Source organism: Amphiura filiformis, chromosome 13 (assembly GCF_039555335.1).
Source record: "Amphiura filiformis chromosome 13, Afil_fr2py, whole genome shotgun sequence".
Classification (NCBI taxonomy): domain Eukaryota; kingdom Metazoa; phylum Echinodermata; class Ophiuroidea; order Amphilepidida; family Amphiuridae; genus Amphiura; species Amphiura filiformis.
In genome coordinates this window covers 39,939,918-39,957,598 of record NC_092640.1, presented here as the reverse complement: position 1 = coordinate 39,957,598, position 17,681 = coordinate 39,939,918, and the positions used below count along the sequence as shown (strand labels likewise).

The window sequence follows — 17,681 nt, the reverse complement described above, 5'->3', positions numbered from 1 at the left end:
GAGCCAAATGTGCTCAAGTGTTGAAAGTTATCCATCAGTAAGATTATGTATAGGGTATATAGTATGCACCCTGATCAGTGGTGTAGCGTCCCAGGGTAGCGTCTTAGGGGCACATGGGGGGGGGGGGCACATGCCCCCAATCGATTGCAAAATTTAGAAAATCCCATGACCCACGCTACGCCACTGACCCTGATAATTTTCTAGTACACATGCACTATAGTTTTCACATTTTGTGGTTTTTTTAAACAATATTGTAATTATTGTTAAAATTTATGTGTATACAAAAAGGCACTTTCTTATTTTTTGCATGTGAACAAATGTGTATCCATTAATGCTCTGTGTGTTGTATGTTGCTTTATGTATGAACATACTCATTGGAAGAGCGAATATAACCAATTTCATATATGATAATACATGGGTAAATATAGAGTGAACATGCACCTATACCGGTAGTCCGTCAACTTAGAAGTACAAAGTAAATAGACCTCGGAAACTGGAATACATATTATATGCATTACAACATTGCAATGCCCAAATCATTTTGGAAATAAGCTTTTTCATGGGTATCTCTATTAATCCATACCTTTAAAAGAGGGTTCACAAACCCGGTTACAAAATGCCCCTTTTTAAGCCAATCAATTGATTCTTTGGTATTGAGAGCACATCTGAATCACCAATGAAATGTGTTTCTATTGATATTATTTTAAAGGAGCGATTATTATGTATCCATCACATTCAATAATGATCAAATCCAATTGTGAAAAACACCCAAGTTTTGGTATAGAAATATGTAAATTGTATGATATTTGTATAAATAGCTACACAAGAAGTATATATTTGTATATATTTGATAGGTTACAAGTGTTGTAATTTTTCATAGAAATAATAAAGATGTTTTCATACTGTAAATCAAGTTTTTGTAAAGGATTTTGAAAACTTTTAACATGTATGATCAAAAACATTGATTTGTTGTGTTTTTTGTAACTTTGTATAATGTGAAACCAAAGAATAAAAGAACATTGATTAAGCTTAGTAATATTTTGTTGTTTGCATAATCACTAGGATCCACAACATGCTCATCTATCAAGGCACAGTTCTTTAACCCCAATACAGTTGCATATTCATTGAATGACCTTTGAAAATTTGGGTACAAAAACTCATACTCTGCAAGTTGAGGTCAAATTTTGCACTATGATTGTTTAATTGAGGTTTTGAACTATGGCATTGGGATGAGGCCATTGTGGTCCATAGTGAATCATTGCCTAATGGGCTGTTCCAGTTGAACTCCATGCATCCCCTATTGATGACATGACCTTAATCTCCCACACATGTGAATATCAAATGGGGTTACCTGAATGAGTGACTCCGTTTGTAATCTACACTCCCTGTGTGAGAGATTAAGACACATCTTCCATTTTGATGTATGGATCTTAATTTCCCCCAAACCCAAAATTTTGAAAATTCCAACTTTGCAGCAATTTTATGCCAAATTTGTTGATTTTGTGCCCCCCAAAAAAAAAATTCACTCCCCAATGCCCCCCCCCAAAATGTTCAGCCTTTTCCTTTTTAAAGGAATTATTTATTCCCAAGTTGACCTTATGTTATGTACGCCAAAGGAAATGGGAATAAAGAAGACCTCCAGAAAAAAAGGACCTACAGCTACATCCTTACATAATGTTGGGGATATGTGGCTGCATGACAGCTGGGACTCTTAAATTAAAACTACCCGACTTAACTAAATATAACAAAAAAACAGACCCATATACCATTTTTGGTGAATTTGTGCTAAAATTTTGAAAAAAAAACAACACCCTTCAACCAATTTTCATGAAATTGAGGGTCATGAATTTACCAAAATAGCTGAAAATGCACCCGAGTCTAAACTAAAGTGGCTGAACATGAACCCCGAATCCGTGTCACACCTTCCCCATACTTTCATTTCCATTAGATTAGGCCCTATCCCCTTACCCCCATGGCTATTTTCTCTGTCAAGTTGCAATTTTCTGTGGTTTAAACTCTTCATTTTTGAGATTTTCTTTTCATTATCACCATACGGACCCTGCTGGATATTTAAGGATGCACCATTAGATATTATCGGGGGCCTAGGGAGATTTGGTAAGGCGGATTTTTTTTTTCGCTGCCTTCGGGAGCAATTTTTTTCGGCGGCGAAGTTGTCTCTTTTCAATTCTAATGTATATAGTATAGAGTTGGGTGGGGATTGTTTTTTTTTTACTCATCAGAGAGACATTTTTTTCCATCTCATTAGTGGGCAACAAAATTTTTTTCAAAAAACTCCCTAGCAAATGAGAAACATGTGGTTTTAGACTTAACACGGTTTGGAAATAAGTTTTTCATTTTTAGCTCCCTCGGGCAGTCAGAACTCCATCTCCATATTTGGGAGGGCTCGACAACAATCTTCACAAAATCGCATTTTAATAATATTTAGATGACCATAGAGGGAAAGAATTGAAGTTTATTTACGGCTTCTATGGCGAAAAATGACCAAACCGATCACCCGACCGTGCCCCTTCGAATTTGGAGCTATCACAAGTCAGCTGTTAAGCAACAATTTGCCATTGAAATTACACGTCCGACTGCTATGAAATTTTGGAATTCTCTCTTCGGAAAAATAGCTCGACAACAGCTTTCCCGTGACATTTTTTACATGTGAGCCTCTATGGCTAATATTAGGCGAAGGGTTTTCCCACCAGCTCACTAACTTGTTTATTGCCTATACCTACAGTACAATGAGTGAGCTAGAGGTCAATCATCAATTGGAGCGCTGTGAATAGGAAAAACGGACAGTAACTACATAATGAAGCATACTACGAACTTATTGACCGCCTCTCGTATATTTACACGGCTGGTCATGCGATCCAGTTGCGATCATTAGGCTATACATGTAGTAGGATCCCAATGATGATGTTCCGTGACCAAATCTTATAGAACATAGGTAACCTATGTAGAAGGCCGATTGTAAGATTCTACATCAGCATTGGTCTCCTACTATATGGTGAAAATATATTTCGTGGCAGTGGCATTCAATGGCTTGTTAAAGGCAATAAGACTAAACAGGGAGATCAATTTCTAAAACTTACAAAAAATGTGACATTGTTCCATATAATGGAAAAGCAAATCATCAGGATGTACACTGATGTAGGCCTATCCAGCATATATGAAGTGACCTGAACCCGAAGCTTCGAAGTTATGTCCATATTCAATCATCATGATCATGATCATGCCCCCGAGCCCCTCTTTGTTCCTATTCACTTCATTTTACAGTAGGCCTACCCATGCATGACAACCTTTGATCTGATTTGATTTGTTTGTTGTTTGTTTGTTCATCAAGGTCAAGGTTGGTCAGTAATTTAGGCTACTGCAGTTAGGACTGTTGGGTCCATGGCAAATCCATGGCCCACTAGATCTATGCAAAAGAACTTATGAATGCACCGTGCACTAGTAAGCCTATATTCCATATTTTGCAAACTAGTTCCGCGGACCGCCTATTTACGACTCACGGCTTCGTTGGGAAATGCGCTACATTTTACAATTTTGTCGATAAAATGGGCTATATGAGGAAAATAATGCCTAGAACAGTTCTGGTCATTTTAAGCTAATGAATGATGTAGGCTACCGGTAGGTCTAAAGTGAAAGAAAACTCACTATCTTCCCACCGTACCCGCTTAATACGACTTGAATTCAAACTTGCTCTGTTGTCCTAAAGCACAATGAATTTGGCTGAATCCCAATTAGTAGTGTAAATTTGGGACATGTGCAAACATTACAAATAGGCCTATGCCAAAAAATCAAGTTTTGAAAGATTGTACATGACTTTAAGCCAGGTTAAGGTTTAATGGAAACTTTTGATCGTGTGACGTCAGCTTTAGTGGTGGACTTGACTTCGTTCAAGCTTAAGTCCACTCTTCACCAAAAGATTGCAGCAAGCGCACTTCTCATTCAAAAATCCACTTTTGGAATTCCCGTACCCCCTCGAAAATTAATCCATCCTGCGTACGCGCCTGGGCTGGATGGTTTATTGAAACAATGAAGGAGATTTATCGTTAATCACTTCAGTATTTATAATTTAAAGCTTCATATTTCTCTTATGGGTATATAGAAAATGCAAATAATTTTAAAATAAAACTTTGAGCGTACGTGCACGTCGTGTCTGGCACTCGTATAAAGCGGGCGAATGGTATTGAACTTCGACCAGACAACCAGATCTTGTGGTGCAATTACCACGCATTCGTATCATGCAAGCATGCATCGTGGCTTCCTGAAAAACGAAAAAGGTCTAAATTGACTAGAAATATTTTTTCTATTTTTTTTTGCTATGAGTAATCTGGTCTAATTCGACTACTGAGACCCTTAATTTTAAGGGCTGTGTTGGGAAATGGGTAAATAACGTGCAATTTTGCACGATTTCACAATTGCATCTTTTGCCGTCACAAAATTCAAACTCTAATTAGTTTGCTCATAAATTTCAAAAATCTGATTTTCAATAAATAATTAATCATTTAATCAGTCACTCAATTAGTAATCAATTAGTAATGCACGTAAATGACGAATTAATCACGAAAATCGCAGTTATACATTCACCTTTATTTTCTTATTCTTTACCAATATAAAATAACTGACATTATGCTTGACAAAACCAAGTGAAATTTTAACTCACTACAATATTTCGTCCTACGCATCGGAGGACTTCATCAGGTAATGACTGATCTGGTCATCTGATCCACTTGAGACTGGTTTCCGGTGTTGTTTAACCTATTTCCAGTCTTTAAAAGTGGGTCGTAAACGTGGCTTAGAAAGTATGTGCCCTCCTCTCTGTTCAAGGTCTTACTCCCCCTTCTTCTTATCTCCATGGCTTCTCGAACCTCTCTAGACCTCCTGTCGTGCTCCCGCCCAAGGATCTTTGATTCATCCCAATTTATTACATGGTTGGCCCGTGCAACATGATCAGATATTGCTGATTTAGTCTGTTCCTTTTCTGATAACTTGCGTTCTGAGCGGGTGTATTTTTTGTTTGTGGCCTTATTGACTTCAGCTTTGTGTTCTGCCATTCTAGTTCCAAACATGCGCGAAGTTTCGCCAACATAAGACTGATCACAACTTTTGCATCCAATTTCGTAGATGCTTTCCTGTTTTCTCCTTGTCTCGTTTATCCTTTGGGTGGACTAAAATGCGTCTAAGAGTTTGGTGGGGTTTCATGGCTGTATCAACCTTATGTTTTTTGAAAATTCTTTGTATCCGCTCTGATAAGCCATTCACATAAGGGATAACCACCATACCTTTGCTTCGCTCTTCAGTGGTCTTACTTTTCTTTGGATTTGGTTTATTGGCGTTTTGGATTTTGTTTTGCATTTGATCTTTCACTTTGTCCATCGTCCATTTCGGGTAGCCACAGTTTTTTAGGGCTGTACGTATATGCTCTTCTTCTTTGATTTTATCACCTGTTTCTGTGACGACAGAGTTCATACGATCAAATAGGGTTCTGATCACTCCCATTTTTTGATGGAGAGGATGCTCTGAACTAAAATCAAGGTACTGATCAGTATGGGTGGGCTTTCTGTAGGGCCTACACAAGCAGTTTTATGGATCCGTCGGGTTTTCTGATTATAAGAGTGTCCAAAAAAGGGATTTTACCCTCTTTCTCTTCTTCGAAAGTGAATTTGATACTGTCTGTTTGATCAATAGTGTTTAAGATGGTCAGTTAAATTTTGCACTTTTACGACCCACTTTTAAAGACTGGAAAAGAGGTTAAACAACACCTGATGAAGTCCTCCGATGCGTAGGACGAAATATTGTAGTGAGTTAAAATTTCACTTGGTTTTGTCAAGCATAATGTCAGTTATTTTATTTAACCAACAAACCTGATGAACTTATTCAACGAAGTTACCAATATAAGTCATGAAAATATGTTGAAATTATGCCAATTAATGTGAAATGATATTACTGTTCTTTTAGTATTGTAAATACCTCATTCCAGTATTGTATTCATTGAACGCAATGCATATGAAACTACCCTTTACTTTTCACCCATTTCACCATAATCCCATCAGCACAACATTTTCAATCAATATAACAAACAAATTATGTTCGTATTATACACTATAGCTTATGAATTATGCAACGTCGGAGCAGGCAAATAATATGTGGGAGTAAATGTGGACGACAAACTGGCAACAGGTACTGTGCAAATATTACAGCTGCTTCTGTCAATAGTAATATCGTTGCAACTTCCGCTAATGGTCAAATGTGATTACACTAGAGGTCATGAAAATGTCAAAAGTGAAACTAAAACAGGGGCGGAAGCGCGTATACGCTTCTCGCCCAAAAAGAGTGATCCAACTTGAGTTTGCCGTGGATCATGCACTTTTAGAAAAAAAAAGTTCCAAGTAGAATCTGAAACGGTTCTATGTAAATTTTAGAATAAGAACTAGAATTAGAAAGTGTTAACTGCAGCCAGAAAGAACTTAGACTGGAGAAAGGTTTTTGGAAAAGGCCAGAAAGAGCCATTTGTGTAAGGAAATGTGCGGACTTTTTGTATTTCACAGCCCCGGTTCAAGCATGGTGGTTTTGAATTGATTTATATGCCTTACGGCGAAGAAAATGCTGCTGTTGGCCTAACCCTTTCTAATTCTAGTTCTTTGTAGACAGTTTCAAAATTTACATACTGGAACTTTTTTCGCAAATTCTCAATTGACTACCAAACTGGTCATGATACTCTGCAAGAGGGCGTATAATATCAGTAACAGTAGATTACGCTGAAATTTGCCATCAGAGGGTGGGAGACCAAATTTCTCAAGGAGCATGTACGTCGTCACCCATCAATCCTGGTGTTGCTTGTGGATCAGTCGCTGTACATGATCGGACCGTGGCGTTGCTTGTGGACGCACATCAGTCGCTGTCGCACGCACAAGAGATTTTCAAACTCACTCTTTGTGCCGCACGACGGCGACTCATGATTATGTTCCCAAAACTTGAAGGAGACCATTGCACATGAAGTTGAAGATGAAGCTCCGTCTGGGTCCAAGAAATCCTCTAGGCTATCGGCATGATCGGTGCTGAAACATAATGCACAAATCGTATAAATATCATAGTTAAATTATTGCTGTATTATGGTGAAAGTTCAAACAATATTCAGAACAGTTTGGTTAATGGGATTGATGACCCGGATTGAAATAGGCTAAACCTTCAGAAGTCAAAAAGTTTTTGGTGTGCACTGGCCCGGGGAGAGAGGGCAATGTCCAACTTATTTGACCGCTGCAAAATGTAAATTAAATAGTTATAAGTTTCATAAAAATAATATCAACTTGATGATTTTATGTGATTTCGGATGACTTGAAATGACCCCTGATGACCTTGAAATCACATTTTCAATGCTATTCGTTTTGACAGTTTTATGACAGCCAACAATCTAAATTAATTTGAACTTGCGCCTTAGTGTTGATAAACTTTGCTCAAGGTCAAATCGAAATCATCTACAGTGATAGTGTCAACAACGAAAATATCATCATCATCCCGATAAAAACGGTCTGATTTGGCCGTTTTAGGCCTAGGGCCTACATCTTTTTGATCAAATGTAGGCCAAGCCTGAATGCCGATTTAATTGTTGTCTTGTATACACACCAATTTCTACTCCTGTGACATTTTTGGGTAAAAAAATCTTTAACAGCGTGACCGTTGCCATGGAAACGGAATAGAACTCGTGGGTTAATACAAATTTGACAAAAAGATTCTCCCAACTGAATCGCGCCGGCCCGTGACCAGGGGGCGGTGGCGTGCGGCTCTCCCCCCCCCCCAATCGCCAAAGGCCCAAAAAGTCCCCCTTATGGCCAAAAAAAGGTGAAAAAATAGGGTTTTTTTATGCCTTTTTGGTCAAAAAGGTCCAAATTTTGAAAAAAAGTCCACTTTTTCAAAATCCGCCCTAGTCCACAAAGGTCCAAATTTTGAAAAAAAAGTCCACTTTTAAAATTAGCTCCCGCCAGTGGCGGCGCCAGGAATTTTTGTCGCGGGGGGGGCATTGGGGGCAAAGTGAATTTCAGGGGGATCAACAAATTTTGCGCAAAAAGTGGTATTTTTCGTAATTTTTGGTTTTTACTGGGGAAAGAGTTCTGACTGGAGGGGACATCCCCCACGTGGTGCCGCCACTGGCTCCCACCCCCACCCAATAAATCCTGCATGGTTACGGGCCGGCCTGATATGATTTGCCATCACAGATATTGGAATGGCGATGGCGCGCATGGCCTCTATGTATTATGTGCCAACTCAAGCGTGCCGACCCAAATGTCGACTTTTTGGGCGTAGTAGGCCTATAGGGCACCACGGCGAGACAGTGACAGATACACGACTTTTCCAGACATCATGTAGGCCTATTAAAAAAAAGTTTATAACCAATAGGACTAGGACATGTAAATCAAGTTAAATATGAACAAAAGATATATGGAACTGATCAGTCTTGAATAGCGCAATCAATATTCTCACCCGGGTTCTCACCGACCGAGCTGCTCGCGATGGCGCACCGGGCCGGGTGACCCGTTGTTTTGAATAGTATATAGTATCATGACTATTGCATGATTGTTTACACATAAATATACTATACTAGGCCCAGCGCCCATTTCAAAACTGTAAAAGCGAAATGAATGATTGGGATACACGTATAACATGAATGACAATACTTTTTTTTTATAAGTCTACCAAAATCATGAAAATACTAATACTAAAATCAAAAGAAAAATCATGTAAATATGTTCTTACGTATTTTCCACGGCAAATATCCATTATATCCATTTATATTTCCAGGCAACTGAAGATACAACCATAGGCCTACATTGGTATTTATTTCCTATACTATAGTACAACAATAATCGACGACGGTTTGTAAGTTACTGGCAATATAACATGCGTCCGTTTTTCATTTTACTCGTATGAAAGACTGAGTTGGAGCTTTATTCCAACAGCATGCATGAATTTTTTTCAAAAATAGTACTCGTGCACCTCGAATTGCACGTTTTACACGTACGCCAATCCAAATATGGTATGGGATTCCCTAATTCTACTTATATGGGCATATCATGACCGTATATGGTCTTCTACCTTTGACCGTATCCGATTTATTAATGCATTAGCCAATAGGAAATCAAGATTATGCGCTTCATTGACAACGTCGTTGCTAGGTATTCCCCAAGTTTTAATTGGATCTTCTATGCTATTTAGTTACACCCTCATTGAAAGTAAAATGCAAGATAATTTGTAAATAATAGTATTTGGCACTCCGTGTCATGACAAAAAGTAACATTTTAAGTTTCAACTTGTCTTTTGTGTAAAAATATGTTACGAATATGAGTGCATACAATTATGTAAACATATTATTGCAATGTTTGGAGAGGAGTAAGTATAGTACTTGTAACAGCAGGTAAATAACGTTTCTACTATCAGGAAATATCTAAAGAAATTCAATAAGGTACCAACTTGTGATCCAACTTTAAGTAAATTATTAAAAAAAGTAAAACAGTCTTTGATGTTATATTCTTTTTTTTATTTTATTAAACCTTGATGCAATATTTCTCTGATTTTTGATTTAATATTCTTGCGTCCCTGAGCTGGTGATGAGCTAGTAATAATACTAGAAACGCTAAAAAAATGGAGGCGACGTAGAAAAAAAATCGGCAGAATTAAGTTTCAAAAATGACTTGTAAACGATAATAAATATGTGCAATTGCTGTCTATGTGTGCTACAATATTGCTCTTGAAGATGATGCACTTACGTTACCCACAGAAACGAGACTTCTATACATGGGATGAGCTCAGGTAAACGTGTGAAAAAGAGAAAGCTTTACCGTCAAAGCATCGCAAGGCTGCAGAATTCGGCGATCTTTTCCTTTTACATATGTTGATGTAGGGACTGCATTATTACTTGCATCCAGGTGGTGGTCGCCGTGCATCCTCTAAATTCAGTAAATTTTCATCGTCAACCGTGTAATTGAATGGGATTACTTTGAAATTTTAAAACGCTTGAGCCTTGAAATATCACAAACAAATAGGCCTATTTTTTCCTATAAAAATGCTGCCACTCGCCGCCTGCTTGCAATTGCATCAACTTGTAGGTATGCCAGGTGAATTCAAATTTGCCATCAAACTGCATCATTTTATATATAAAATTAAAGCCCTTGAGTAAAGAAAGCCAACATTGAAAACCTTTTTGTCATAGCACTTTCCGTAGGCGTAGCGAAGTTACATCTAGTCAAAGATTGACTTTCATCAAAAAGATTCAGCCAGCAAAATTCCCAAAAAAAGCATTTCGGGGGTGTTTCTAGATCTGAGTCTCATGACGATAGCAGCTTTTTTTAATGGAACTGCTATCAAAATCACATACCATGTGCGAGTCTCTCATCACCAAAAAAAATCATATATTTGGGTCAAGTGAAGTATAGACAACATATTTATGTAGGTTTCCTTGAGCAAGCAGTTCTTTTAAATTTCAATGTAAATTTGTATTGCCGGTTTAGGCCATTTTGGCTGACTAGCAAATGTGTTAACTGACGTTTCCCTCTCATACCATTAAGGCTAACAGTTGCCAAACACTTTGGTGGGCACGGCTTCGAGGAATGAGGGAAATTATGGGGTTAAATTACAAGGTTAAGTGAAATTCAAATTGAAAACAGCTATTCGCGATATTCGCACTCTATACTTTAGCCTAGCCCTAGGTAGGCATGTTCACAAAATTTTCAAGTAGGATATTTCACATGGAAATTATTTTGTTTAAAAAGGTGATTATTTAACTTAAAAAATGAGGGGTCAACCATGTCTGTAGGTCAAAAATTAGCGAAGTTATGGGCAAATGTCTGTTTTTAAAAAAATCCATGTAATGCATCATTTTTCACCACGGCGATCCATTTTACCAGGCCCTCGAAATCCATGATGTAACGCCGCCGCTACTGCTCCCAGAAAAAAAAAAATTGGAGGTCACAAAAAAAAAAAAGTTTTTTTGAAATGTTTTCCTACCCACTCACAAACCTTACTGCATGTATTCAAACCACCCAAGACCAACTAACCTTTAACATAACCCAAAACCCTTGGCCTTACCCCCAAAAGGGAATTAGGGTAGAAATTGATTTCACCTGAAAATGACAGAAAATCTGCCCTGTATTTAATGTTTTTAAATGCATTGCATGAATGTGTTTATAACGTTTTAATTAATTTAAATTTGCCTCATTTCAATTTTCATGGAAATTGTTATTTTTATTGCTAACAAAATAAAAGAGAAACCTTTCACATAATTTTGGAAATTTGAAAAAATTTCTAAAATTCTGGAAATACAAAACAATTACATTTAAGTGCAAAAGCTTTTTTCTTCTGGGTAAGAACTTTTTTCTTACATGCAACAGCTTTTTTATTGCATGGTAGAAATTTAATAAATAGGTCATCATATACAAAATGCATGCATGGACCTATTTATCAAATTTCTAACCTGCAAGAAAAAGGCTGTTGCATGCAAGAAAAAAATTCTTACCCAGAAGAAAAAAGGTTATGCACAAATGCATTTTTGTATTTTCAGAATTTTAGATTTTCCCCATAAAATGTAGCGTATTTTACACATTACTCTTATCATACAATGCATTCTTCATGCACATTAGTACCCCCCGCACGAGGGCCCCCTCCCACATACCCGAAGAGGGGGTGTCAAAAATTTTATGAATCATTGTTTTATATTGTGCATTATATATATCAATTTCAGCCATGTAGGCCATGTTATTAGGCAAAGAAAAAACTTTGAAGAATGCCTCTCATGTACAAAAGTATAGGAAACTGAACATTTAAAACCACTTTTTTAGGATGAAGGAAGCATTTTTTCAACAACGTCTGAAACAGGCCAAGAATTACTGTAACATAGATATATGCATTTTTTATGTCACAAATGGCCTCTTTTGGGGTGCTAAATCTGCTCAAATCGCCTGGGCTCGACTGCCCCCTCGACCCCCGCAGGGGCTCTGCCTCCTCGACCAACATGGATAATATTTCAGAGGGTTTTTTTTATCAAAGCTCACTCTCGTGCCTGATTTCTTACTTTAAAAAGTCTAAAATCCATGAGCTTTTTAGGCTTTTTGAGCCCCTGGACCCCAACCATTAAGGGCGAGCGACAAGGCGCTTGCAAATTTCACAGAAAATTTTAAGCAACATAGTTCCCAGATAGGAAATATTTTTCCTATGCCCTGCATTTTACACAAAGGCGATTTTATTTTATGAAATCTAACTTTCACTGCATGCTGACTTCTGTATCAAGGATAAAGTACCAGCACATTTTAGACTACGTCGTCAAGTTTCTGGTGTCCAAATTTCAAATTTTTGTATTTCCCTTTTTGGATTGAATGTCGCCCTCTATAATAAGGAATGTGGACATGTCTACCCTAGGGCCAGGCAAAATAATCTATATATGATCTAATTCTTGATTATGAGAGGTCGTACAGGCTTCTGGTTCTGGTTTAGTTACTCCAACAAAGCAGGATCCGCAAAAGCTGCAGGCCATCAACGTCAGAGAAGGTGACCTGAAGTTAACTTGAGATGGAGTCGGTGTCGTCAAAAAGGTCGCGGAACCTTGATTTAAAGATTTTTGAAATTGGGGCGTCGAAGATGTGGTGAGGTAGATCATTTCAGTGCTTTACGGTCCAAGGAAAAAAACTGTCTGAGTAGATGGTCGTTCTGGTTCTCTGTTGTTCGTTCTGGTTCTCTGTTGTTGAAATGAAGAAGGATGGGTGCGACTACCTGTTGGAGTCAGTGACAGTACATACTTTCCGTGGAACAACACAACTGGCTTTACCCAAGACAGTGATTGGTCAATTTTCAAAAGCCAGGCATGCCAGGTGTCATGCTCTGTATTAGCATGTGGTCTTTCAACTTTTTTTTGCGCAGTACGCTTTACGCAAATACATGTACGGTACGTGAATAACTTTGCGTACCGTACCCAAGCAAGTTGGCTCTTAATCCTCTCATGATCGAGAATTAAATATTTTGCCTATAGGAAGTTTTTCCCTTAAAAAACAAGTTAAAAATAATCGTAAAAGTAAAACATATCTTCATTAAAGTCAGTTTCACTTCCGTCAAATGAAACTTAGATTTTCAGATGAGTGGAAAGAGGTAAAGAATTTGTGAAATGGGTGAAATTTCTCAGAAAAATACACTACAGCATGTTTTTTTGAAAAATTCGCCATCTTGAATATACAGAATTGTGTCGTGCACAAACTGTCAAACACGCTTGAAAATAAACAACAAGCAAGCGTAAATTGCTGTCAATGATGTCAAGTGCTCAGGCTACGCGAAGGTTTCAGAGGTCCCCTGAATGTGAAAACATTTCCAACTTATTAAAAGGTTTTTTTTAATATCTCAAAAACAGTTTTGATGGAGTTAGGCCCTTCTGCCACTCAGGTATTCAATTGTTCTTTGCAAGTGATGTAATTTAATCTCATTCCGTTTTACCTTTTTTTTTTCCATTGCAGCTGTTTGTCAAGGGCACTTGGGGTAAGTTTACAGATAAACAAATGTTACAGGCCAATAGTACGAAACAATTGGGCCATTAGTCCGAAATTTGAAAACCCGAAAACGTAGTTATAAATCCTTACCCTAAACCTAACCCTAACATAAGTAGTAATTGACCCTATGCTAAACATAACCCTGGGCCTGACTCTAATCCTAACTCTGAAACTAACCCTATCACTGCCCAATTGCTAACCCTATAAACCTTTGGTCGGTATGCATAAAAGAAAGTTAGACCAGGTCTAATGTAAAACCTGGTCTAATTATGGAGGTTAGACTTGGGATCAAGGTTTTACTCGTCTCTTTTCCTCCTTTACTCCTAGCAAAGTCCAAAAGTTTAACTGCAGCCATATTAAATTAAGGGGTGGGCTATGAACCTTTTGGACAGTATTTATTGTGGGACATTAGAGCACATCAGACATATAGAATTGCATTCTGAATATGAAGAATGTCCTTCTGAATCTGATATCAAATAATTTATTTTTTTTGAAATTTGCAATGTAATACACATTTTATGGCAAATGATTAAAAATTGATATTTTTGATATTTAACAGCACTCGAAGTAAACTTTATAAATATGATGATTTAGCCAACGATCAATTGAAAATTTTGACCTTTTGTATTGAAGATATGGATTTTTTCCCCAAAACACTAAAATAAATTAGGTCTTTTGGGGAAAAAATCCATATCTTCAATATGAAAGGTCAAAATTTTCAATTGACCGTCGGCTTTTCCTCCCAGCTACATACACTAAAAGAATATATTCATTAGATTTATAAAATTTACTTCGAGGACTGTTATATATCAAAAATGTGAAAAATATCAAATTTTAATAATTTGTCATAAAATTTGGGAGTAACTACAGAATACCCCGCTCAGGGTGCCTAACCCTAACCCTAAGCCTAACCCTAACGCTGTGTTGGGAGGTGAGGTGGGTATTTGCCAAAATTTGTATTATATTGAATTTCAAAAAATGAAAATTATATTTGATATCAGAAAGACATTCTTCGTATTCAGAATGCAATTCGATACTGTAGAAATGCTCAAAGCTAAAGTTAGACCTGGTCTAACTTGTTTTGTTTATACGAACCAAAATGTCCTAAACCCTAACTTAATCTTTTGCAGACTAATGGGATGAATGCAGGGATGTTAAAAAAAAACCGTACATTCATGGAACTTTGAAAAAGGGGGAGCAAAGGCATGAGCATATCTAGGGCAAAGGAATATTTATTCATCATTGAATTGAATTCATATTCATTATCATGTATTTACTAATTGACTGGCTGTTTTTTCTCGCAATAAAAAACAATTCTCACTATGTATACAGCCTATTATATTCAAAATTATGTTTCTTACTCACCAAATTGCCAGCATTTTCATACCAAATGAAATCAATGTTTCCGTTTTTGCCAAATTGTCTATGTTGGCACCAAACAACATTTATATGTTCTCATAACAGTCACACAATATAAAGTGGAATGTCTTTTGTTCAATTGCATTAGTTTGTGAGCTGTATCTGTGATTAGGGAGGGATGTGTTTTTTGTCAATGTAAAAAATTATCATTGTTAGTAGTTTGGTCTTTTCTAAAGTGCTTGAGGAAAACAAGGTGACCCTTTTTCTCAAATGTGAGATTCTGAGGGATAGAGTACCACAAAAGGACTTGAAAGTAATGGTTTATCTCTGATAACTTTTCAAGTTTTCATAAAGCATACCAAAGTCTTAAATATTTTGAAAATCAATTTTCAAAATTCCAGAAATTGATGTGGAAGGGAACGAGAAACAAAAAGTTCATTTTATACAGCCATATTATTGTTGGCTCCTATACATTTTGAAGAGTGCTGTGTGTATACACACAATAAAATGTTTGTTATTCATGTTCACGTGCACATGCCAGGGCATAGTGCGTGAAATATTGAAGTGAAGTAATGCATGTAGAAATTTGCATCACATAGATTTAATTTGAAACTGTAAATTGAACCCTGTCAGTGTTATAAATAATAGCAAAATACATAAGCCACAATTTTCAAGGACCATGCCAATTTGAGCCCCCAGACAATATCAGGGATTCTGCTGATTCAGTAAATTTAGTGTAATGTTTTGTATGTTGATTTTTTACATGAAAATCTACTTTGTATTTGTTTTTTCCAGTTCCAGCCAGACACAATCCAAAAATGCATCCCAGATGAGATCACAGAAACAGAGGAGGGTATCAGTTTTAAGGTACAGTCAAAAAGAGATAAAAACCAAAAAACACAATCTGGGCCTATATATCACTCCCGGATACCACTGCCTGGTTTAAAATATTATGTATACACCACTAAAGGGTTCCCAAGTACAGCATTGATTTCCCCACGTTCATACTATTAAGAGAGGGCTTCCTTTTACTGTTAAAAGTAAATTGGAGTATCCCGCTTTGTCCACAAAATGCTCCCATTCATGTGAAGAAACGGGAGTGAACGCTCATAACAAATCCAGGTACCGGTACTCACAATTAGTAGTGACATTTCGCAACCTTACTAGCTGGTTGCTTCTTCTTCAGCAGAGACATGTACAGCAAGTGCTATATTGGATACGGCTTGGTCAAGAAGAAGCAACCAGCTAGTTAGGTTGCGAAACGTCACTCTAATTGTGAGTACCTGGATTTGTTATGAGAACTCTAGTAATAATTTATATAGACAATCCTGATGATTCTCTTTAATGGAGTAAATTAAGAGAGCCCTCTCATGTTATGTATCATAGTTTGAAAAATAATGGTTTAAGTTTAATACAGTGCCCTCTTTAGCTAGTTCTTTGAGCATAGTAAACCTACAAAATACAATGGTTGGAGCCCTATTGATAACTGCACTGTGTATTTAAGAAAGAAAAATGCCAAAAAACAATTAAAAACCAGGTAACAGAGTAGTCTATATAGACAAGGGTTACTAAAGTCTGCACAAAAAGAAACTCAGCTGTTATAAACACGCCTATAGCTTCGGAACTAATAATTGTTTTCACATTATTTCAACATAAAAAGAAGGATGGTTTATTTACGCGCACTTTGATACCTAATTTGTCCAATTTTGTTCAATATTAACAATGCAGCAGTGTTTGGGAAGAAAAATAGCCGAATATAAAAGTTGTAGCTATTTGTATTGATTTTGAAGTGAGCATGAAGATAATGGCGGGCTTTACGTGCTACCGTGCTGGCATAATAACCATTGATCGCTGTAAACTGCAACTTTTAAAATCGGGTATTTTTCTTTCAAAACACTACTTTGTTGTTAATATTGAACAACATTTGACAAATGTGGTATCAAAATTCGTGTAAATAATTCATCCTTCCCTCTATGTTAAAATATTGTGAAAACAATTATTAGTTCTGAAGCTATAGTCATGTTTATAACAGCTGAGTTTCTTTTTGTGCAGACTTTAGTTATAGGTTAATATAGACCACACATCAGTTTTTTGAAGAGCATTGTGAAAAATCTAAACATTTTGCCTCAGGAACCGAGAAATATCTGAGATCCAAAGCAAAGCGTTTCGATTTTGAACTGTGTTGAGTTTTTGGATGTGGAGTGTCCTTGGACCTAGAGGTAAATGCTAGGATCATTCTTGCTTGAAAAATAAAATAAAATAAAAATGGATACAAATCACATGCATTTTGAAATCATTAACAGACTATGACATGAACACAAATTATAACTTTACATATTGAAAACACAAAAATATTATATTTTTGTAATCATGTATAATTCTAGCATGTACAATGTATACCTTATAAATTAATTTTTTTCTTTTTTTTTAATTTCTGAAATTTTTTCAAGAAATTGGGGGTATGACTTTACTCAAAGGTGAATCTATATATTATACTCGCGTCAGTACGATATAGCCAGATAAGACCAAATATCTTTATTTGATATTTTTGCAGGGATGTGAGAGTTCCTCTTTTCAGCTGATTTCCTCTTTTTTTGTTGCCAAAATATACCCGTTTTTCGTTTATTTTCAGCCCATATTTGGCGTTTTTACCCTGATTTTACGCTGTTTTTAGTGATTTTCCTTGTTTTTGGTCTGTGGCCTCTCACATCCCTGTTTTTGGTTTCAAACTATAAGAAAACTGATTTAAATATATCAATGGCAAGAGAGCCTTTCAAATGGCTTTGACAT

The 17,681-nt window shown here is 36.7% G+C and overlaps 1 protein-coding gene across 2 annotated transcripts in view; it reads left to right on the top strand.

The window, feature by feature from the left end:
- The first annotated feature begins 9,645 nt into the window (after positions 1–9,645).
- LOC140168336 (uncharacterized) overlaps positions 9,646–17,681 on the top strand; it is a 48,457-nt gene continuing 40,421 nt past the window's right edge. For both annotated transcript variants that reach the window (XM_072191706.1, XM_072191707.1), the window contains exons 1-3: positions 9,646–9,816; positions 13,500–13,521; positions 15,687–15,758. In XM_072191706.1, coding sequence (XP_072047807.1) covers positions 9,734–9,816; positions 13,500–13,521; positions 15,687–15,758 — 177 coding nt within the window. In that variant the 5' untranslated portion in view covers positions 9,646–9,733. The remainder of the gene's footprint in view (positions 9,817–13,499; positions 13,522–15,686; positions 15,759–17,681) is intronic.